The sequence below is a fragment of the Malurus melanocephalus genome, unplaced genomic scaffold (genome assembly GCF_030028575.1).
Source record: "Malurus melanocephalus ecotype Western Australia unplaced genomic scaffold, MMel_1.1 scaffold_0, whole genome shotgun sequence".
NCBI classification, from domain to species: Eukaryota; Metazoa; Chordata; class Aves; order Passeriformes; family Maluridae; genus Malurus; species Malurus melanocephalus.
This window is the reverse complement of record NW_026623232.1, coordinates 3,100,181-3,125,594: the sequence shown is the minus strand read 5'-3', so window position 1 is coordinate 3,125,594 and position 25,414 is coordinate 3,100,181. Positions and strand designations below refer to the sequence as shown.

Here is a 25,414-nt window from a genome sequence, read left to right as displayed (position 1 = left end):
GTACTGAAAATCCAAAATGTGAGCAGGATCTCCAGGTGGTGGTGGTGGTAGTGGTGATGGGATGTTATGAAAATGAAAGCACAAGCTTGACTGATCSTTTCCATAGATAGGAAATAACTCAGTGCAGGACTGAAATCGGCTTTGTAAGAGTGAAACTGACAGTTTAAAAGATACCAATACTTCAGCTCTCACCCCTGTTCTATGCAGATGTCTATACACTGTGACTGACGCAGTCTAATGTCAAGTGTTTTCCCCACAGAACTCCAATCTGTGGCTCAAAAAGCCCCAGACAGTACTTTTGCTCTTTGAGGAAAGGTCTTGCAGCAGCCATGGAGATCACTGTTACAGCAGGACAGGCATGACACTGCTTTGGTGCATTAAAAATATGCTTCTGCAGAGACACCCCATATTTTAATAAATTTGACATCTCCACAAATACTTTAACAGAAGGACTATTTCTGTATTCACAGGACAACAGGCTTATCATCCAGGTAGAATGACATGATAACCAAGAAAACATCAGTAAATTGACAACTTACAGCTGAAAAAAAAGCATTAGAGTACAGCATGCAGCAAATATTAATAACACAATTTTCACTGCTTTTCTGCTGTTTCTCATTAGTACTGTTTTCCAATTGCCTTCCAGAGATTATTATACAGAGGTTACCTTCAAAACTTTTAATACAACTTCAAAAACAATTGTTCCAATAAGAAYCTTTGCAGCTTTTAACACATGTAAATACASTAACAAATACTACTGAAATGAGTGRTGATTTCTCTGTGAAGGTCAGAAAGAGGARAATTTTGTTTARTATGAAAGAGAACATAAAAAACGTTCTTCAACAGAACAAAAATCAGAAGCAAACTGAACCACAAAGGTCTGAAATGGAGGAGCAGCTGTGTGGTCAGAGCCAAACCTATCTGTCCTGGGTCAACCATGCACCAAGGCTTTCAGCAACGAGGAACCAAGGAGGGAATTTGTTTAATATTGCTAAGAGCATGACTGGTATTCACCTAGGAAAAAACCTAGGGGCTTTCATGTCCATCAGTACACCTTGCAATGCCAGTACCATGGGACAGAGTTTCAACTGTCTCAGCTCGACCACAGCTTACCCTGGTAATTAACTCACTGCTCCTACAAAACCAACAAAAAATTGAGGCAGTGTAAAGAAAATTACGTAAAATGTGGGTCAGCATTACTTATCTTAACACAGTCATTAGTTTTGATTGTGCATCATGGCAGACTCATGCCATTTCACTACTAACAACACTGCCAGCACTGTCCATGCCTGGAGATCCTAGGCAGTGACAGTCCAAAAGCCCCTCATGACAGCAAAAATCCACAAGGTTTAATTTACTTTGATACTTTTAATACAAGTTCATTGGTAGCAGTGTGCAATACTCAACAGCTGGACACTTCGCAGGCCACTGTTTCATCTGAAGTATTTTTCTTTAACTCAGAAGAGACAGCAATTTGACAAATAGAGAATATTGTCAGCTCCTACAAATTATTACAGATGATATTTGGCATTTGTCTAAAGGCTCAAATCTCCTGGGAACAACTRGCTGTATGAAATGCTTTGTCTACTTAGACATTTTTTTTCCCCTTGTCAAGAGAAAGAAGGCTGAGAATACAAAAATTTGACCACCAGAAAGGGCTTGGTCAACAGAAGCCAAATAACCCAACCCCCTCCCTATTTAATAAAAGGATCTTTTTTTTTTAAAGCAACTTTGAGCTTGGGAACTCAGAATTACAGTTTCCAGGTATCTATATGACTATATAAGCCAGCACTTTTGAGGAATTAGGTTGCATCTTTCCCTCTTTTGCCCATTTCYATGTAAAAGATGCAGATACCCAGTCAACAACTATGGAGCACCCAGGACCAATGAGCAGTGCTCAAGTTGCAACACAGAACTACAATTTCAAAAGTATTTTGTTTATCAAATTTATTAGATAGCAAATGGGTAAAACTGTGTTTTATTACCGGTTATGTTAACTAGGCTGGTGGACCAAATGGATTTGTGGAAATGAGAGTTGGTGGGATAACAAAAAAGAAATTCCTAACCTATAGCATTCAAATTTCTGAAAGCCCATTTGSAAATGCCCATTCAATGGAAAGTTAAGATATTTCACTCTTTACAGCATGATATAAAGATATATAGATATCAATAAGAAGCGAAAATGTCAAAACCCTCCAAATTTTAAAATATTTCCTCTATTAAGGCTTAGGGCCATTCCACATAATGGATTTAAACAGCACAGTGCAATGTTTTACAGGGATATCATGTGCAAGTTCTTCATGTTTTCAGGAAAAAAACCCATGTTTCCTAGAGTTCATTCAACATGACACAGGAAGAACCCATGTCAATGAGTATTGCCTGTCCCACGAGTCAGCCTGTGGGGCTTTTTTTCCTGAAAACTTGAAGAACAGCAGCAGAAAAGGTAGCCATAGTTATTATGTTCTTGGTAGTGTTCTTACTACATCACTCTTGTTCCTCACATGATACCAGGCAACAAAATTGTTTACAAGTCTCAGCATATAAAATAATAGCTTAATTAATGGCATGGTTCTGGTAGCAATCCTCAGAGAAGTGACAGATACCCGAATGAGATCTCCTCTTTACATTAGCACAAGTAAACACATTAGTTTAATGTAATYGTTCTAATTTAAATTAACACCACAGAGAAAAGCATAAGTCTGAATAACTATGGGGACTATTTAATTTTGACTTTCAGATTTTTTTTCCTTGCCTCCTTTCCCCTCCCTTATTTGAAAGAACTGCACAAATGTACTCTTAAACAAAATAAGTAAAAAGTAGAATAGGGATACAGCCTCTTCCCTTTCATGTCTGTATCTGATGGACAAAATCAATACTGGCAAAAGGTGAGGTTTGGATTAAGAAGTGTTTGATACAGAATGCCACCTGTAACGGGCAACAGTATTTTAGGTAAGAAGAGTTCTTACAATTTCTTAGAAGTTCGGTTTGAAACAGGAATTCTTGTGAATTAGTTTTAAGCAAGAACACTGCCAGTGTTCTTGGCAATGAATGATTGTCATTCCCAGAAAGGAATTGTAATTCTGGTGAAATTGGTCTCCGAGATTCAAGTAGGGGCTCCTATTTCCATGCTCCAGAGAACACAAAACTATCAGTTTATGAAGAGATCTAGATTAAAGCTGTGGACAATTGAAATTTATTTTTTATAAGTCTAGATTTAAAAARAATAAAATTACTTTAACTTTTGTTTTAAACTTCATTGCAGGTTACAATAATTTAATAACCTCAATTTAAATATAATTACTTAGATAGAAATGTCTCTTACAATCCTGCTTTACAACTAGAATGCAACTACAGAAAAAAACAACAAATGCAGCTTAATGGATTGCTAGATCATTAAACATCATGCCAATATGCGGAAATCCCTAGGAATAACATACTGTTCCAAAAAATTAGGCTTCCATAACTTCATAAATAAATCCAAATGTGCTTTAGGCTTTTATTACATTGTATCTTTTCTCCTTCAGGTAACACAACTTTCAAACATGTTTTCTTTCCTACTTTTACTAGAAATAGTGTACTAAATGTAAAAGCCAAGCATGAACCCAAAATTGGTTGCTTTYCAAATATATAAATAAATCCAGATGTACATGAATAAACATAATAATTGTCCTGAGAATTATCTATGCTGGCTTTAAGACGAGAGTAAAACCAGCATTTCTCACATCCAAATCAAATATTTATTCTTACAGAGAATTTGACTTCATCACCCAGATTTCAGCAGGATTTCCCTACAACATACAACAAACAACCTGTTTGTGACAGTTACCAAGATCACTGGGACATGAGTCATCAAGACAGGGTCACTCTGCTCTGCTGAATTTCAAGCTTATATCCTTGGTGATTAGAAAAATCTTGTTATGAAAGACACGATGCAAATTCCCTTGTTAAAAAAAAAGGTATGCTTGGTGGTTGGGTGCTCCTGTACTTACATTAACTTCTGATTTGCTATTATCACCAAATACAAAGGTAAAAATCACAAACACCAGATGGAAACAACCAATAGAGATCATTAATTTAACCACATGGGYTTCATTAATTTTTATAGCTAAAAACAAAGGTTGCAAACAGTAATGGGAGGCAACACCAGGAAGAATCTGAAAGCAACAGGGAAAAGTTGTCAAAATGCCTGATAGTCGGACTTCTTTAACTTGATCAATTTCTGCTGCTCTATTCTCACCAGGAAATGCAAAATAAGASTGGAAACCTCTGAAAGGAAGATAATTGTTTACAGTCAACTGATGAGGAATTTAGTCAGGGAATCCAGTCAGCTTCACACACACAACACCCTTTTCACAATGCYGGGAATTAAAAAGTTCTGAGAAAGTTTCCCCTGTATTCACTAGTAGCCAGTCTGTGCYTCCCTCCTCAGAATTCCCATTTACCTCCTACTCTCCCATCCCAGTGTTGCAGAAGCAGTGAAGGACACTGGAGCACACACTTAAGGGAAGAGCCAGACTTGATGGCTCAAGTGTGTAGTCAACACGTGAGTTTCCTCGGAGGAAGCATCCGTGCCAAACCAATTGTCAGAGTACTTCTGAAACCTCTGACACACTGATGTTCAATATATCTTCATTTACTGTGTATTGGTATACAAAGCTGAATATATTAAATGCCTTTTTATTTCTCTTTTTGCCACAATCAGGAACTGCCAGGTTTCAGAAGAGCGGCAAGGAGCAGAGAACTTGTAGGCCAGGCCTTCCCTCTAGGTTTCATTGGCAACTGAATCCATCTCCTTCAGCTTTCCTGAGAAGTTTAACAGCCTTGCTCTTCYGCATCTGGTGACCAAAATTATTGAGCTTGAGCTATTCTATTTTAGGGTGGCCCCAAAATGGAAGGGGAAGATTTCAGCAGACTGGTATCGATCTCTGTGATGTGYCTTCAGAGAACAACTTAGTTCTTCTGCTGGGATATCCAAGGAGCCCCAGAAATTACCTGATATGGACGCAATGCTGAATATTTCTGYCATGCATCTCTAACACTAAAAATAGGTGAAGTTTCAAGGGTATCCCTTACTGTTTGAGCTTCTTTCTAAGATCATGTTACACAGATGCTGAAGGTGATTTTTAATGAAAACACCAAAAATCTTAATCTTTATGGTTTGTGTAGTACTTACAGGAAATGAAAGTACAGGTCTAAAGAAAGAAACACATGTTGCAAAGATAAAAATCTCTCCAGTCTTGAGCAACAGGCCAAATGTTTTGTTATTGTGGAAATGCAAACTTAAGCCACCATTAGAAGACAGGAAAAAAAAAGAGAGGGAAAAGGTTGAGAGCAAATGAACAAACACATGTCTGACTGCTTTGGTGAGTGGTAAGACAAGAGTTGGTGGGAGGAAGAATTGATRAACTGTCACAGTATGACAAATAAGACCTCTGTTGGATGTATTGATTCYGAACAGAGAATGACTCATGGATCTACTTCATTCTTGCTTCATTTACAGACAGCAAAGTACTTGAACAAATCACAGATGCTGCCAAAGGAGTCAGAGAAGAAAAAAATTCTTCTCCATGCATGAATTTTTTGGGGTCAAATTTATTAATAATTGCTTRTTTTGTAGGACAGCTCATACAGTAGATCTAATGTTTTGTACAAAGTATCACTGTCTCAAAAAGTATACAGATGATCTTTTATGCATGTTGCACAGTTAAGAGAGACTTGAAGACTCACAAAGATTACCACATGAAAACCTGAGCRGACTAGTATGTGTACTTATTAACTACATGTATGCATAGGAGTTAATTTTTTGTGTTTCATGGCCTCAAAAACTGTTTAGTAACTGGAACTTGAGAGAGAAAATCTTACTCAGTATTTTTATCAAACACTACAAACTGCAACATGTTTTTTGCTCTCCTTGTTTCATCAGAGAGGATTTATCAGCACCTGAGCAGACATTCCAAAGAAGCAAAATTATGTTTCAAAATTGATTTGGGTTATGAAGCCAAGAGAATGGTGGGTCATAGATGCCCTGTTTTTCTTTTTTTCTTCTTTTTTTTTCAACTTTGCTTTCAATTGAAGAATTACAGATTTTTTGGTCTTCTATTTGTCTTTATGTTTGGAAAATAAGCCTTGCAAAGTGAACAAAGTACATACCACAGCAATGATTCTGAGCTGAATCCACCAAGTGTAACTCACCAAGGTTCTTTAATTCTGTGGCCAAAGTTGAGCTTTCTCAAAAATTTAACTGGACCATTCCCCATTTTCCTGCAGACTACTATCCTATGTCCTATTTTTTCCCCTTATCTTGAAGAAACCTGTTTTTCATTACCAGCTTTCCTTTCAAGGGTCTCTCTACCCRCTCCTTTCCCTACTGCTAAAGTAGCCAGGAGTCCAGGAATAACTTCTACAGAACCACTAGAATAATGAAAATTATAATATTAATTTTAAACTCTGAATCCCCTTGCTAAATATTATTTAAAATTTTTAACATAYAGAAAACCGAAGTGCAATAACACATTTAAACACAACTGTTATTACCACAGAATTCCCTTAGTCCTTTCCCTATTTCAGAGAGTAATTTCCWCTCAACAAGCCTGCTGCTCTTTCCCTGGAAGAGACAAGAAACAGATGCAAAACATGAGGTGTTCCCTGCATTTGTCACAGAGCACTCCCACTTACAGCAGTCACAGCCTGTGAGAGGGGCAGGAGGGCACATGTGGTGGCTTTCCTGGCAGGAGCTGACTGCTGCTTCAGGCCGGGGATGTGGTAGGGGTGGCTTGSTGGCTGCTGCCCCCAGACTGGGATGGGAAAGGAGTGGAACAGCAAGGATCTGGCTTCCTCAGCTATTGTACAGGCCTACCACAATTTACATGGGAATTACACAAACTCGTGCAGTCCATTTATAGAAGCGCTGATTAAGTTTAGGAGCAAACACTTTGAACTATCTGCCAATTCCTTTGTGCACTGTCAGCCTTGAATTACTCAATCTGGAACTATTTTACCCATCTTTTAGATGTCTGAGTTTAATACAGAGATTATAGAGGGTAAAGTTAGGGCAGAGCTGACCCCAACTGCCAAACTGTTTGAAAAAGGGGATATTGAGTCAGCTTTGATCCAACACACATTTGAAATATACATTMAATTACTTCTAACACCAGATGGGTACAGCTAAAAAAAGGACCTGGCTGCATACTTAATTTACAATCTACCAAACTCTTTGTAAATTAAAAATAGCAAAATACTTTTCAAATTTTTCTTGCAGATCATATTCTTTCACCCCTCTTTCACCTGCCACCCTGGTCCTCCAGCTGCTCTAGAGGTAGCTGGAGCAGAGCAAAGTGCCTTCAATCTCCTCCGCAACCAAAAAGATTTCTCTAGAGCCTAGATATCCTGCTTGCACTGGGATTCCCTCTCACTTCCAAGAAATACTTCCGCAGAAAATTGTGATAAACAGGAAAAAATCCATTTAAGAACTATGTAACAGTTTGTTCAGTAGAAGAAATTGGTAATTAGTGTGTGGAAATTCCCTCTCTTGACCTTTACAAGGTGAAAGATGAGAGCACTACAGAGTTACAGCAGCAGAGGACAGAGAGTACCAAATGCCATTGTGCTGGGGAAGGATTTATGTAATTAGATACATCTGGAGGAAAGGATTAACCACACGTCATGATACAGCCTGAATCAACTTTTTTTAGTTAAACTTCAAGGATATCCCTGCATACAAACCACGTGTTTGSAGTATAAACAGTGACTGACTCATTCAAGCAAATACTCATCAGGTATAGTTTTCAACAACAGCAGAAGGCTGAATGACTTTAGACTTTTTGGGAGCTTTTGGGTTTTTTCCTCTTGCCTGGATTATATAGCAAAAATAATTTCCATTTTATATTATCATTTAGTAAGGGTTAAACTTTAATGTCTAATCTAAAATGCTACAGTAAGGAAGCAAAGGGCTGAAAGGAGGTGCTTGCTAAGGCCCAGTGCCACGGTTTTACAGTCACTGTGCAGTGCCTTCAAATCAAATGATCTCAGCATTCCTGAGCCCTCAAAAAATCTTTGTTCCCATCCTCATGCTGTCTCTTTTTTTTCTTTTTTTTTTTTCTTTTTTTTTTTTTTTTAAGTAATTGATGCAGCCACATGGTGATTTCTACCAGGAAACAGACCTGGAATAAAACCCACCGGGAAAAAAAAAGGGGGATTGGTGATTATAGTTAGCATCATGAACCAGAGAAACTGCCATAGGATGTTMCAGTAAATCTGCCAAGTCAATAATGTGCATGATGATTTGCTAAGTAAGTGCTGGTTATGAGGACTGAAGTTGCCTGGGAAGTCACATATCTAGTTTTCTAGAATGTCAGAACACTTTGGGAATTGAGTAAAAATCATTCCTTCAACTTCTGCTTTTTTTCTGTCTCCTCCCTCAAGGTACCTGTGCCTTGCCACATCACCCAGCCCCTCCCCAAGATGCCTAAGGGATGCCTAAATGTTAGGCTGTTTGAAAAAGAGTGAATGTTTCCTCTTTTGTTTTCTTATTTTAATCGTATGACTAAGAATTAGCTCGAGTCTTTGTCTTCAGCAAAGCAGCTGCAGTTGTGGAAGCTAAATCACTAAGTTGAACAGTACTTTTTATTAAATTAAGATCAGAATGAACTTAAATTACCATGTTTTTGTCACTTAAATCTTAGGCCTTCTCCTRTGTTTAACAACACCCTTTATTTTGCATTCTCTCTCAATCACATAAGGGACATGTTCCAAAGAAAGTAGAAATTTGCAAATAGTAATACTCAAGACTGTGTTAGAAACAGAGCAACAAACTTATTTTCCCTTTCAACCACRCTGCATACTAACTACATAGTCTAACAGAAAGGTATATAAAATAATATCCTGACTGGGTCTAACACTCTAGTAATGAACCCTTGAAAAGAACACAGACTGAGTCATACCTGGACACTTAAAGTAATTTAGCTTTTTGACAAGTAGAATAATTTAGCTTTTGACAGGCTGGACAGCTTTAACACAGGTCCTCAGAAACACTGCTCATTTACTACCTTTCTAGTCAAACAGAAGAGTCACAGCATACCTCTCTCTTTCAAAGTGGGACTGTTATGCTATCCTAGCCAGCCAGCTTGACCTCAGCAGCCTTCACTCTTAGCTTTTTCCACCCTTTGTGCTCTRCCTCCCACTTCTCTTGCATTATTTCTCCTCTCCATCTTCTCAGTTTGGCACTGTGCTCCCCTATGTACATTTRAGGACTTAATAAGGCAGGCTGTAAATGCCCCATATGTACCACTCCACATTTTCCATTTGGTTGTCACAGGCATGAGGACAGGAACCTCCAAAAGAGGATGTTTTGTGGCAGTCAGCCCTCAAAGGACAGGCTACAGCATTCAGGGAGGTCAGSATTCACAGCTAAGGGACTACTTGGCAGCAACACCCATAACCAGAAAAGCAACACATGAACAGATTACTGCGGCCTTCCCTTCCCTCATCTGCAAAGAGTTTGGAGACAGAAGAAAAGATTGCTCTGCTTTGTGAGTTTCTTTCTGTTTTTAGAAGTTTTGAAAAAAAAGTCAGGAAACAAGAATACATTCTTCTTGTCAGAAGCATCCAAAATAAGAACAGAGTCCTTTCCTGGGACATGTTGCAACACAGAAGTTCAGAGTGATGAAGAAATAAAACAGGATCCACTAGCATCCAGCATGATCTCACATTTAAACATTTAAACAATGTTTCCACTTGGAAAAAACTATAAACTCGATAATTAATACTGTAATTGCATATAAAGACATCCAGCATTAAAAAAAATTAAAAGTATCTCAATTGAGAGGATCAATACAGAAGAAAGTCTTCAGTAGTCCATGTGTCTAGGTTATTCCTTTTAGGAAGTGAAGGAGCTATTTTATTGCTTAGAGAGCAAATACACACTTCCCATGCCAAAATAGATAGTATTCAGCCAGTGAGTAGATACAGCTCTATGGCAGAAGCAATGGGCATCTCCATTCTCTCACGCAATGACTCCAGACTCACAAAATCARGATCCAGAAAACAGGAGCAGCAAAAGACTGGCTGGTAGAAGCTCCAATGATTAGTATCTTTTGTGCATGACAAAATGTAGAAATAACAGCATAACTCAACTCATAGGACAACTAAATTCTAGCTACGASAACCTTCTCCTGGAGGTAAGCTGGGGTGAGCCCAAGTGACTGTTCTGTTGCACAGGAAGGAAAGGCAGGTCTTCCCAAAAATCCCCCTAATCAGTAAATAGTTGAGATTCAAGAGAGATTTGACCTATATGGAACAACCTAAATGAAAGCTGATGCCTCCACAGAGTCCTTCTGGAACTCTGGCATTGTGGATCACAACAAGCTTCCATTACAGAACAAGCTACGGAGAAAATCAAAAGCAATTTATGCTGCTCAGCATGCTAACACCTCCTAGTAAGATTTGTCATCAGAAATCAGGAGTAATTACCTGTCAAAAGCAGGTTGGCTCTTTGCTCCATTGCCTCCAGTTTCTACAAGCCATTCAGAACCCTTTTTAGAGTTCCCACAGTGGGACAGGCATTCACTTAGSAAGGACATTCATTTATCTTCCTCATCTTTGGGAGCTTAGATCTGTCTTTCTAGATCTTAAAATATTGTGCCAATACGTTCTGCCTGGAATTCTTCTCAGATAATCAACACTTCCTCCCCGATCCCACGCAAACAGCTTATGGTTTTTTTTTCTGTTTTTTAGTAAGTAAAGTACCCTCTTTGTGGGACAGTATCTCATGAAACTACACTGCCATTCTTGAACATATTTTAGCAAGTTTATTTAATCTCACTTTTATCTACTGTTATGCTATCCTAGCCAGWGTATATACTACTTCTTAACAATAGCTTTTAAGTCATTCTTACAATACAAATGTATTTCTTGTAATTACTAAAAGTAAATTTCTTCTTTTATACCAAGCTCATTTATAATGAGCCCTTTTAATTTCAAGAGTGTGAAAATTCAAATTCTGGCTTAGGAATACATATGAGCACCTACTTTGCTACCCCTAATTTGAAGTAAATATTTGATTAACAAAAAAACCCAAATAAACTTATGCAAATTATTAGTGAAATGCTACAAGGGAGTATCAAGAATTCTCAAACATAGGTATTGACAAAACAGCAGGCTTTTTCTTCTACAAATCAACAAGTGGAAAGAACTGAAGCCAGTTTGAGTAGCCCTTGTCAAACAGGACTCAACTCTCAAGGCAAAAGGAWGTGAAATAATATTTAAATGTGTACAGGATGTGGTTTGAACCAAGTAAGAGGTTATTTTAATGACAACTTTTGTCAGCATAACTATATTAGACTACATTTTCTACACAGCATATTCACTCTGTTCTCCCAAATCTCTGTAACTATGAAAACTTACACCATCACACAGTGTTTGTGTAATGATGTTATTATTGATACCTTAGTTGTAAATATAAACATTGAATGCATGAGGAAATTTGGGTATGACATTTTACAGCTAATACATATTTACAGGCAAATATGTAAGAAGAACCATCTTCCCACTAATAATTTTTAATTCRTTAAACCTAGATAACTCTTTGAAGTCACTGTAACATGCTACAAAAGTATTTGCTCATTTTCTCTAGAGGGTAACTAATAATGAGGCACTCACTGTTTTACAATCAGTATACACAAAACACTTAATGAATATTTAACCAGCACTTACATTTTCACACTGCATCCTTCTGGCTTTTATGTGGGAAACATTGAGTCCATCAATAACAATATCAAACGGAAGTCGATTTTCCACAAATGTCTGAAAGGCCTCAAATTCCTGAAATAAATAAATAAATAAATAAACACAGGGGAATAACACGTTGAGTTTAACAAAAAGAAATTCCATTCAATTTTTATTTTAAAAAGTCCAAATGTCTCTCTTTTCYTTTGCTGGCTACACTTCACATCATTACTTGCTAATTTCCTAAAACAACCACACAAAAAAACCCCAACCCATCTCTTAAGCCTTAAGTGTTACATTGGATACATCCAATAAAACCATTACAACCAAAAAATATATTACAACTGAAAACCAAAACTTTACAGTCATCCAGATTTTCAAAATTACAATCTGAACTGTACATTTCCATAAAGATACGTGTTCACACAGCATCTGCTAAACAAGGCCACTTTACAAACCAGTAGACAGTTTCACTACCACTAGCTTTTATCATATCCAAATGTAAAATAAGCATCATTACTTAGGTTCTCTGGAAGAATTATGAAATCTCTGAATGCCAGTCAGTATTTAAATACACATTCATTTAGAAGGACAGCACTCCATTTGTGAGAAACATGTGGCTTTAAAGCTAAAATAATGAATTTCAGAAATTCCGAATATGTCAGAAATGTAATGCAGTGATTGAGCAGAACAGCAGCATCTATTCAATTTTTCCATCAGAAGGAAACCACAACAGCCTTAGGTTTGAGAGTCCATAAGAGAAGAATAGACTACTAAGCTATAATAAAATCTTGTGGAATTTCTCCCTTGATTTTTGAGGAAAGATTTAGTATTGTTTTTGCAGACACTTGCATAAGATTTCGACTTTTTACTTCTGACTGTTGTTAATAAGCACAAGAACTCTGCACTATCCTGATGGGCAATGACCTAGTTTCATAAATTATCTTTCTAGTATCAAATAAGATTTATTTATCACTGACAAAGCTTTCACTGTCCAGGCTATAAATTAACTTTCACAGGAACTCAAAACAATTAATATTTCATGCCCTCTGCAAAGGATTCAAGAAGTACTGTTCTAATCTTCCCTTCTTCCATGTAGCAATATGGCAACATTTGTCTAAATGAAAAGCATTGCCTCAGCACCCAAAAACATGTACAGCATATACAATTCTTCCTTGGAGAAAGAAATGAAAGAAAGAATTTATTTTTCCAGGAAATAAAATGCTGTCAGGCAGTAACAAATAATCACCAACTTCAAATTTAATTGGAATGTTTATGACAAATTATACTAGGAAAAGGGTTACTTATATTAAGAGCACAAACCAAGAGACATAAGATGCCTCACTTAGCTGTTAAAATTCCAGGAATAATTTCCAGGTGAACAGAGGTATACCAGTCAAAAGCACAGTGATAAGAACACACATAATACAGTGCTCAGCCTAGCACCCTAGGAATTAATAAGCATTTATGTGATCTTTCATTTCTCCATGGCTCAAAGAAATGTTACTATTGAAAAAGTACAAAAAGATGGCCAAGGAAATCATCACCGAAAACAAAAATAAATTGTTGACCCTTGTGAAGCATTTTCCCCACCCCCTGCCCCAATCTCAACATATTTTCTATGGATGAATGAAAATTCTCATTGCCACCTGACAGGGACACCAAGACAGAAAAAGTCACTAGGAAAGGCAGCAGCAGAGATGGCAGGTAAAAACAAGTACAAAACCAAACAACATGGATTCCTGACTTCTTGGCTTACACTGTCCAGGGACTTCCCCACAGTTCAAAATCAGGCAAGTCATTACTGCAACACTGAATGTCTGTTTGAAATGTGGGAGAGATGAAAAGAAGCAAAACACATGCAGTCCAAATGAAGGTAAGATAGCAAATCTCTGAGATAAAGATGAGTGAAAACAGAATAGACAAAAGAAAGTGGAAGCAGATGAAACACGTGGTAAACACTCCAACAGTGTTATTTTCTCAATGCTAACAAATGGCACTATTATTCAAAGTAACATAGTTACAGTCAAGCAGACATTTTTAAGAAGCAAACTGTAAAGTAATCTTGTCTGTTGGGCCTAGTTTAATACACAACAAGCACTTTGCAGAGAATTTRTAAAGTGGTATTTTATTTYAAGTGGCAATAGTTACAGAGCAGTTCCTGAAAGGGTGTTTTTCCCTGATAAGCAGAGAAGACTCTTTTGTTCAGGGAATATTACAGCATGAGTCAGGGAAGCAACGGAGGGGCTCAGTGGGTCTGCAATCTCCTCKGCCCACTCTCCTTGGATTCCTCTTCTCTCCCAGAAGGGCAGATGGCACAGGGCTGCCTGAAGGGTCCCAAGGAGAGGCATCAGGATAGGCTCAGCACTTCTCAGAATGCCATCTCCTGTCTGTCTGGGATTTACTTCTGGAGCTGGGGAGATACTGCAACATTTTCAGTGTCATTCCTTTGGCCACTGCACTTTTCCCCATCATTTCCTCCTGTCCTTTTCTCCTAATATTTTCAACAAATGCCTGTCAGACAGTATGCCCTGACAGCCTCCCAGATGAACTCAACTGTTTTGCTCTATAAGTAAAATATCTATATGTAAACCGTGCAAAACAGGGAGAGAAGTTTGCTGGTGGCAAGGAGACTTACCCATGCAGGGAGATGAGTTAATAGCAAATGCAGAAGACAAATGGCCAAATTTAATTCATGTCACCAAATACAGAAGACTCCAACGAAAAGCCTCAGACAGACTAAAAATCCCAAAGGTCAGTTCATTTTCTCCTCTATTTCCCCAGCAACACATGACAGTGCTTCTTTCCTTTTCCAGAAAAGAAACCATTAAGAATAAATAAGTAGATTCATGCCTCCTCCCCTGGGAGACAGTTTTTGAGATCCCCTGTTTCTCATCCTCTCTGGACATAGGGAAGGAAAAAGGCAAAGCCTGGAAATAAGCAGCAGGCTACCTCATCCAGATATAACACAAACTTACACTGTAGGAGTGTAGTGGGTTCTGGCTGAGATGGAGTTAACGTTCCCCACAGCAGCCCTTACTGTGTTTTGCACAGTAGCTAGAAAGGTGTTGATAACACAGCAGTGTTTTAGCTACTGTTGAGCAGTGCTCCCACAGCACTGGGATGTGTCTCCAACATTCCCCCTCACCACTGGCTGGCAGTTGGCAAAATCTTTGGAGGGGACATAACCAAGACATCTGACCAAAGGGATAGCCCATCCATATGACACCTCCTCAGAACAACATCTAAGAGAAAAACGGGGGCAAGGTCATGATAAGGGCATTCCTTATCATGACCTCTGTTTTCTGGAGCAACTGCTATGCATACTGATGCTCTGCTTCCCAGTGACTGGCTGGCTGTCACCTGCCAATGGAAAGTAGACAATAAATATTTCTTTTCTTTTTTTTTTTTTTTTTTKYTYCTGCATGCAGCCTTCGCTTTTCCTTTAATAAGCTGTCTTTATCCTGATTCACAATGTTTYTTTCCATCTCATTTTCTTCCCCTACCGTCCTTGTCCTATTGAGAGGAGTGACAGGGCAGCTTAGTGGGTACTTGATGTCCAACCAAGACCAACCCAGCTACAAAGAAAGTGTACAATTCAAATGATGCTGATCTTTTAAAGATTTGTCTGGATTTTATGCAGATATTACTCCAGCCACACTAGTAAACAGATGATCCAACCACAATTCCCTAAAGATATCTCCCCCACTAGCTGTTAGAAGAAATTGAAGGCTTTATTTCTAAGCAGTAAATGAAGTAGAGCACAGCTGCAGTTAGGGTACAACTAATCAAGAGAACCCAGACATGATGGCCATCAATGCAGTACAATGATGACTTGAAGGTTACAGAATCACAGAATAAGCTTAGTTGGAAGGGATCCACAAAGGATCATTGAGACCAACTCTTGGCCCTGTATATGACCATCCCCAAGACTCAGGTTGGTTTAGACGAAAAAACCCAAGCTATTCACAAAAGCTTTCCCTTCCAAATGGAGACTGCAACATGTGATCTACACACCCACCTTTGTATGCCACAGGAGAATTTACATGGAAACATCTGCTCAACAAGACAAAGGGCACTTCTGATGACTCCCTACAATAAACCAACAAGTAGCAAAACAGATCTCTCTCTATCTCTCCCTCCCTYTCTCTCCAGCTAAGAGCACCAACACAAACACAGCAAACCTTACACTGATTTCTAATTTGTTCTGACAGAGTACATTTCACAAAGTTTCTAAGGAAATGTCCATTTTCCCAGCCTTGAAAACATGACTCAAACTGAAGGAACTTAACTAAAAATACATTTTGCATTGCTAATTGACATGACTCTTAAGGCTTGGGTTCTGTGGAGAAGTACTGTAAATTGAGTGGGGCTGTTACCTCACTGCAGGACTTCCCCCCACACACAGAGCACAGCCCTCACGTTGATATCCTGTTTCACACCACGAACTAAAGAAAAGGGAATTTTAAAAAATCCACCTGCTTTCATGCATTGCCTTACTGGGAAAATAGGGGAATGCCAACTATGCAATCTTTAAAAATGATTCACTGCACCTTTTATTAAAAAAAATTCTTTGCAAATGGATACACACTGACTAAATCAATTTGAAAGCAAAAGCCAGCTGTAACAAACCCAAGATGGAATTAATATTGATGTAAACAACTGAAGAGGTTTAAAATAATTTATTGTTTAATCACTAGGGTGTGGGTGGCTCAAGTCCATTCATATCTCGGCAAAAGCATAAAGAGTCACATTTTTTTTGTATTCCAAACCAGCTGGATGGCTCATCCACTATTTCACCCTCATTTTATATTGGTACYGCTGCTCCCCCAGAAAGAGGTGTTTCTACCTTCTCCCCTCCTCCAGCCATTCATTCCTGGCTTTGTTCCTTCACCTACCTATGCACACACATTGTTAACATATGGAGAAAGACTCAAGCCCATAAAAAGTATTTAATCTGCACCAGTTTCCCTGTTGACATTACAACACAGATGATTGTCCTGGCATGAAAGGACATGGAATGCAGCCAGGACATGGAATGAGATTGGTACCAGGTGAGATTACTGGGATCACCTTTTCCCATAGGTAGCCCTGACTATGCTAACTGACTAAATTATTAAACTACAACATTTTATTAAATGCAACACTCAGCCTGGAATATTACAGCAAGAGAAGTTGGTTTTAAAAAAACAAAACTACAGGAAAAAAAAGACTAGTTCTGCTACTTATTTTTTTTTAATTAAGTATGGAAGACCTCAGACTTCAAAAGTCTGGTTTACACAGCCAAAAATATTTGAAATAGCAGTAATAATAAATATGAGAATAGCACTTTTTGGTAAGACAATATTATTTCAGCTTCTGTAAATCTATCTAAAAACAGAAATACATGTTTCTCTTCCCATACCAGTTCACATACAGAGTACAAGTTTCAAAAGCACAACAAAACTATGGGAATTAATTTGTTATTAGTATTTACATATACTATGTTAAACCTAATAATAGAAATAAATATTTTGAAACAAAGAAAATATAGCTAAACAAGTATGTCCTTTCATAAGAGCAATGAGAGCAATCAAAATGAGTATTTTGAAATAATTGTAATGTCTATAAGTTATGACAAGTTAAATCACTTAAACTTTTTTTTTTTTCCTCAAGTCTAAAAAAGAAATGTGTTGGCAACTAGAAATAAAAATCACAGCACTCRCCAAATTCTTGAACCAGCCAAAAAGTCTACTACCTAAATGCCAAAATGTAAAGTAATCTAACACATAAAGGAGACACATGAGCAAATTCATAGAGCATTTATAAATAGAAGAAAGACTATTCTGTACCTGCCAATGCACGAAGTTCAAAAATAAAAATTTAAAAAATCCTACTAAAATCTATTCAAATCAGTGCAGAAAAAGCCCTTTGTCACCTCCTGTAATCAATAAAGAATTTGCTCACTTTAGGAATGTTGGATAGACACTAGCTAAATTTAAAAATGCAAAGCTACAATATTCAACATACGTTTTTTCCAGAAGAAGTCATAATAGTTGAAGCTGTGTACAACAGAAGCAGTGCTTCCCCTCATCTTGTTAAATCACAATATCCTCAAGTGCAAGGAAAGAGCAAATTCTAATCAACACAATATTATACTGCACTTAAATATAATGTAACTACCCCTATTATCAAACAGGATGCATTCCAATATCATAAGAGCAGCTTTTAGAGAAGTGAAAACAATCCGTTTTTAGCAGTTTCATAAAATACAGTGTTATGGGTTTGCTTTGTTTTCAGCAATGTTTCTTGGTATCAGAAGAAAAACACAGGAATGAACATTAAGTGTGAGAAATAGAATTCAGCTGTCCAACTGAAATCCAGCCAGTTCTTTTTTTCAAGGAGCCTTGTTGGAGCACTCTTAAATCTATTTGTTGCTATGCCGAAGGGTTTGAATATTTCCCCTGCAGTTTCACGGCTTGGAAATCCCCTTCAAACCCTTCTAAACAGGGAGGCTTTTCTCAGTGTTGTGTACCATATCACTGTGTACTCTGGACTGCACACAATTTGTTTGCCCTCTGTTCCACGCATCTCTGAGTTTACAAATAACCCGAGTCAGGAATTCCCATGGCTGCAGCATCAGAGGYCCCGTCACAAACAGGAAGGTGCTTGGGGCACCCTGGCTGTGATGGGCATGGGCTGTGCTGCCTGTTCACAGCTCTGTCCACAGCAGGCACCACGCACCACGGGTCCAGCTGGCCACCTCACACAGCACAGGGTCACTCATGAGGCCAGTGCACAACCTGGACCTCAGCAATCCAGGCAGTGCCCTTCTTTAACGTCCTTCCTGAGCACTCTAAACATGGAAGGTGGGACAAGCAGTTCGTTGTCCTCAATGGAAAAACTCCCCCATCTTTGCAAGGCTGCCATCGTAAGTACACAAGAATAGAGAAATGGACTGTGCCAAGCTTGCTTTGAAAACAGACCTAAAACCCTTGCAAAGGCAGAAATATTTTAACTTCACAGTGCTTTCAAAATGAAAACCACTGGTTTGGAACCTTTTTCTCTTAGGCCAAACCACCTAACAGCAGGCTAAATGAGGAAAAGACTGACTTGAATGCTTAAATGCAATGCAACAGGCACTACAGAAAGACAGTGGAATAGAATCATAGAATCTTAAAAGCACTTAGGTTGGAACAGACCTTAAGGATAATATAAAAGCAATCCCTCAGGAACTTCATAAAAAAATCAGCATTTCATGTAAGTGAGGCAGACTAGCACTTAATTACAGACAGTCCACAGCAGACATGTGGAAAAATTCCACATGAATATCAGAAAGCTTGCTATACCCCCTGCTGCTTTCTCTGTTGTGTTGGTACAAGTGTTTGAAGCAAATCTGAACAAGGAACCAAACTAACTGAAAAAACATTCACAAGAAAACAAAACATTATTTTTTAATCTAGGTTTGTGTCCTAGCACAGGAAGCATAGCCCTTCCCATGGGGCTGTGCTCATTTGTTTCCTGGCACATTTGGAGTGGCCAGAGGGGGCAGGAAGGAACAGCTGGTGGGACGATAAGGCTGCTTATGCCAGTCTGAAGATCACACTGCCACCAAAGGCTCATGCTAACTAATACTTGCAAAAAGAAAAGAAAAACAAAGAGCAGCTTTTCTGCAGTACCAAATGGCATGATAATCTCCCTATTTCAGTCATTCTAGAAACAATCTAGAGAATTAAAAAGTATGCACCCAGTCTCTATGCGCTGTAATGCCTGAACAGATCACTAAAAATTGTGCTAACCCCCTGGAATATTGTGATCTGGTAGAGTACCTCTAAAACTTCTTTTCTTGTGTCAATGAAAAGGTAGGTAAAAAGAGAACCAGATGGCCTTAACTAAATTTTCAAAAAGCCTGCCAGAAAACTTCATAATAAGCTACTAAAACACTGAACTAGTTATGGCATTACAAAAAAAGCAGAAAATAAAAAATGAAAACCCAAAGGGTCATGCTAAAAAATCAGCATTTTCTTTCAAAGTTCTGTACTTTCGTATATATTTTATATATACGAAATATTTCACAGATCTTTAGGAAAGGGGATGGCACAGAAGAAGCCAAACAAATGACAAATACAAAACCAAATTAAATTTAGCATCAGAAAGATGAAACATGGCACAATATAGGAAGAAAGTGCACTTTATTTTTACAGATTTCTGGAGGAACTGTATCAATTTAAATGACCATCATAGTGTAATGAAAACATTGCTTAAACTTTTGATTTTCTTAAACAAATCGAATCAAATTCTAAGAGATAAGGCATTGGCTACACAACATGAAATTATTATAATTTGTTAAACTATTCTAAAAATCATCAATTATAATTAAGACCTATATTAGACAATTCCAAATGGGTCTATGTAGCATCAGGAGAATGCCTTTGCCAGCTCCTCAGCCTAGAACTAACTGGAATATGTTTCCTGTCAGGATAATTTCCAAACAGAAAGGTGCCACAATAAGTAGCATAAAAAGACTGTGGAGGACAAAAAAAATGGGTTCAGACAGTGTACTGGAAGAAAGAAACATTCTTATGTTGTAGGGTAGCCTAAAGACCTGAACAAAATCCCAAGTCATTCCTTGCTCTACGAATCATGAGGAGGACTGTGAACCACCCCAAAAGATCTGATCCACTCCAAGGAAGATTCTCAAACACCAGGGTAATTGAGTAAAAAAAGTGTGGGCTCAGTTTATAAGGTTTTCATCTAGACCTATTTCTTGATGCTAAGGAAGCAGGTAAGTCTTCTATCTTTCTGCCAAGAGTCTTTGTGCTTCTGTTTGCTTCCATTTTCAAGAGCCTCTGGAGTAGGGGAAGATGCAAGAGAACCTAGAAAAAAATCTAGGTGTCTTTGTCTCTCACCACCCATTTCCCATTCAGACTCCCTTCTTCTCTTCCCTTTACCTCCACTCAGCAGATCATACAACAAGAAGAGTGTGACATCCACCCTGAATGAAACGGAGGACAGAAAGTAAGCAGGATAAAGGCTGCAGCTTGAGCTGCAGTGCTCTGACTGAGCACTCTAATATTGCAACACCTGCCATAAACCATTACCTGTGTCTACTCTGTTCTTATTAGACTTACAAGACTGAGCAAGTTCAGGGTCAACAAAGCAGGTAGAAGAATGAGAAGATCACACTGGAAGTTGGGAGTGAAGGCACTACCAGATGGGGTTAGAGCAAATTGTGTCAGACAGAGGCTTCTTAGATGCTGCAGTACACAGAGGTTTTGGAAGTAATAAATTACTCCATTCCGAACAGGACTGACATATACTCAAAGCCCCCTTTGGGTTACTCAGGTCTTTGGGGAAAATCATGGAGTAGGAAGAAGAACCAAAGCATTACAGAAAAGAAGTTCCAAACCTATCAATCTAAAAGGTAAGAGTTAGAATTTTATCTTCACGGCTCCTTGGAAATAGCATCTCCTTATTCAGCTGCAAAAAGAACACTCTGTCCTCCAGTCCCTTGTGCTCTAGAAGACTACGTAAAATCCCTGCTCAGATCTAGTGTGGGGATTCACTTGCTCACACACCCATCTCTTCCTGCCTTCTTGATAGCACATACACACCTCCCATGTGCTTCCTTCCCACTTCACAACAGTCCTTTCAGGCTTATCAGAGGAACATAGGAGCCACAAAGGGAATGAAATTACAGCATTTGCATAAACACCCAGGAGCAGCTGTGACATGAAAGTCATCACAGCAAAAGTTGATTTTGCCTCTCAGCATACCAATTATATCCTCTCAGGCTCAATGGCATAGCTCCCAATTAAATGCAGCCAGAGTAAACAAGCATCTGACTGAAAATATCAGGTAAAAATTTGGTATGAAAGGTGACAGTCTTATTGTAACAGTTTTCTTTCTATGGCAACCTGCAATGTTACTGCTCATTGTATTAGATCATCATGACACCCTAACAAACCTTTCAGTAGCCATGCATAAGGATCTGAACTGATGCCTATTTTTAACATGTAACATTTCCTTATCTCAGATAATCAGTTTTATAGTTCATGAAAGCCATCCTCTCAACATATTTGTAAAGTGTTCACTACCACTCTGATGTACGAAGCTATGCTGATTTTCTTTCCTATAACTAATTACAAAAAAAATTTTTTTTTTTAATCACAGCCCAATAGACTATTTTGGGGGGATCATCAACAAACCAAGCCTTTGCTCCTAATTTTCTACTCTGATCATATTTATTCTTAAGTGGTGGAAATCAAGTAAAATAAAGCAATGGTGCTGTTGCACAAGTAAGACAAAAGTGAAGAAAAAAAGAGATTCCAAATGCATTACATATTCAATTTCAAACATTTTTGGACAAAAAAAAATGTTTAGAGCTCAAAATAACTCAGACTGTTTCCCAAATTAATCATTTCATAGCAAGAAACACAGATGCACTAAAGAAAGCTAGTTAACAGAAAAGAAGGAATAAAAAGCACAAGTTTCCAATTTGAATTATGGCTACTACAAAAAAAGTGACTGACTGGAAAATGAAACCCCCCCACCTTCTCAGATATATTTGCTCACATCCTTATTTCTGCCTCATCACCTAGCTTCCCCTCTGGAAGCCCCTGGCTTCAGAAGAAGTCAACCCAGTCTCACATACCTAAAATGGGCAGCATATTTTCATCACCATATGTCTGCTTTCACAGCATAAAGGCAACTAGAAAGTCCCAAATTTATTTCTGGAAACACCTGAAATCATGAGATACATCATAACACTGTTTTGCCACTACCCCCACATTCATGCTCAAAATTCACTGAGGAAATAAACCTTAAGCTGTACAAACAACAGTAAACACACCAAGTTCATCTCCATTCAGTGTTCCAGGGACTGCCTGCTGATACAGAACTGGAACAAGAGCAACTTGAAACTAGAAGGTGGGTGGCCCCAGAATGATAAATGATGGTATTTCAGCTATCACACAGACTAACAGAATCTACCTACATCAAGATTTAATATAGCTTATTGAGCCTTTATTTTGTTAGATTATTTTCATTTAATCAATTATGTTCTCACACAGGGGGAGCATAAATTCTACTACTGTTCAGATTGTGTGTGAAGATCCTGTTACCCACAACTCCCTTCCTAAATCTCCCTGTCTTCAACAGGTACTGCCAAACCAGCCCTGTATAGACACATTTGAAATTTTCAAGCCATAGAGCATTCAATAAAGCAGTCTTTTGTTTATTTTATATAGTATAGAACACCAGCACCTATTAAATACTTAAAATTACTGCTAAATTTTTAAGGATAATTTTATTCTCCTGTACAATCCACAGCTAGATCAGATTAAAAGTCTTGCACTGAAAATAAAATACGTGTGAAAATTAGATGTCTGCACAATAGGCTGCATGTATTACAGACACCCCAAGACTAACTGTTTCAAGTTTCTTTAACTGACTAATATGCTTAATATCTGTGCCTGCAGAAAGCCTGAATAATTAAACCTGTTGTCCTCATCCATATTTTCAAAGCTGGTGAAGAACCAAGGTGCCAGCTGCAGCAAGCCCCCAGTGAATACCCAAAGATAAAGCAAACTCGACTTGAGATGTGGCATGGGCTCCATCTAGTGGGGCTCAGCTTTGTTCTGTATCACTACCACGAAATCTTTTATCCCCACACAGGAAGTGTCAGAAGTAGAGTCATAGAATCATTAGGGTTGGATAAACCTCCAAAATCATCGAGTCCAGCCTGTGACTGATCACCATCTTGCCAACTAGACCATAGCACTAACTGCCCCATCCAGTCGTTTCTTAAACACCTCCAGGAATAGTGACTCTGCCTTCTCCCTGGGCAAACACATGTTTAACCACCTTTTCAGTCAATAAATTCTTCCTCATGTCCAACTTCAACCTCCCCAAGGTCCAAGCCATGTGCTACAAGCTCTTCCAGGAGAATGCTATGGGAGACAGTGTCAAAGGCATTACTGAAGTCATAGAAATGCAATAGTGTCTGGAAATTGCACCTAATCGTATGTTTACCACGACTTTGAAAAGCTTGAGACTCSTAATGTATACTGTAATTAAAAATATGAAAGTGTATCTTTAAAATTGAGGAGTAGTTGATTGTTTGGTGGGTTGTGAAAGGTGATAGAATGAAAATCTAACTGGTTCTTTTACTTTTTTGCAAGCTCAAAATACTAGATATCTTATTTTGTTCTAGTTACTAGGTTTTATTCCGTATTTAAAATTTAGCTTTTGGAGGATTAAAATATTTTCATTTTTTAATGTAAAAAATCCCCGCATTTTAATTATTTCAGCATCCATTAACAGTTGGCTGAAAATAAAAGACCAAAGAAAATATTAAAGATGTTAAGATTTAGACCCAAATTATAAACACAACTGAAAAAGACATATAGGATACTTCTGGCCTATTTAACAGCCTATCAATGTTTAAGGCAAAGAAAAAAAATTGTGGTGTTTCTGAAGTGCCTGAACATTATTTGTACATTACCCTTCCAGCCAATGAACCTGACAGTGTGCAAGACCTACCTGTGGACTTGTCTTTCTAAAAGTGTCTGTTCCATGTATCACGTCCTTTATTATTCTCTTGCTGAGATTACTATACTCCTCTTCAGTGAGGTTACTATCCTCCAGCTGATGGTTACAAACTGGGCATCGTCCACTGCAGTAATAGTGAAACAAGAAAATAAAAAAGGCTTTGAGATAAGAAATTCTTTAAATTCTTTAAATCTTACTAACTTAACAAGTGTCTGTATAGGAGCACAATTCTTTACAAGAACCTTAACATGGTACAGTCATCAGAAAATCAGTTGTACTCTTTCTGCAATGTGGAATGTGACTAAGACAGAAATACTCTTTGCTCTGAAAGCCCTCAGGAATTCTAAGTCACACTGACACATCTGTATGATGCCCAATGACACAAGGGATTTTCTAATATTTGGCTGACTGCATCCAAACAGAAAGCAGCTTTACTTTGCTATCTGCTGATGACTAATCACTACTTGTTTCTTTATTGCTAAAGACAGTAAGATAAAAAACAGACTTAGCTCTTGGTCAAGACAATTGACTTTAGAATTTTAAAACTCTTAAAGGCTGAAAAAGGTTGTCTAAACTATGATGAATTATCATAACAGAGTAGAGTACCACACACATCCATCTATAATAATCCATCTTAAAGCAAGCAACTCTTATATGTGAAACACCAAGTTACGCTGTTCTTTCAAAGGCTTCAAAATGTAGAAATGCGGGCCCTACATGTGCTTTTACTGCAGGATATACAACATAGGGTATTTTTATATACCCCCTAAAAACCCCATAGTCCCTTGAGATGTTCTTGTAATTAATACATTTATAGATGCCAAATTGCTACGAAAGCACGGAACAAGGTTTCAAACAAAATAACATTTAAAATAGCAGTTTACAAACATTAAGAAAACAGCACTATAATAGAAATACATACCCAAGTTATGCCTGTGAAAACCTAAGAATCGTTCTGTCTTCATTAAAAATCAGATAGGAAAGGAGAAACCTTCCATCTGTACAAATAATTGCAGTGTGCAAATAGTATCAGTTTTCAAGAACATAACACTTTACGCACCACAGCTGCTCTGCTATATATCATGTTAAACAACAGTCTCATAAAGCCAACAAAAAAGGAAGTTTTTAAATCCTTAACAGAAGACAAATACTATACAAACTA

General features: G+C 38.0%; 1 protein-coding gene across 2 annotated transcripts in view; it reads right to left on the bottom strand.

Moving 5' to 3' along the window:
- Nucleotides 1-25,414, bottom strand: part of PRORP (protein only RNase P catalytic subunit) — a 39,157-nt gene that overhangs the window by 10,414 nt on the left and 3,329 nt on the right. For both annotated transcript variants that reach the window (XM_057365540.1, XM_057365623.1), the window contains exons 4-5: nt 24,244-24,376; nt 11,710-11,817 (exon numbers count right to left, since the gene is read on the bottom strand). In XM_057365540.1, the coding sequence (XP_057221523.1) occupies nt 11,710-11,817; nt 24,244-24,376 (241 nt within the window). The remainder of the gene's footprint in view (nt 1-11,709; nt 11,818-24,243; nt 24,377-25,414) is intronic.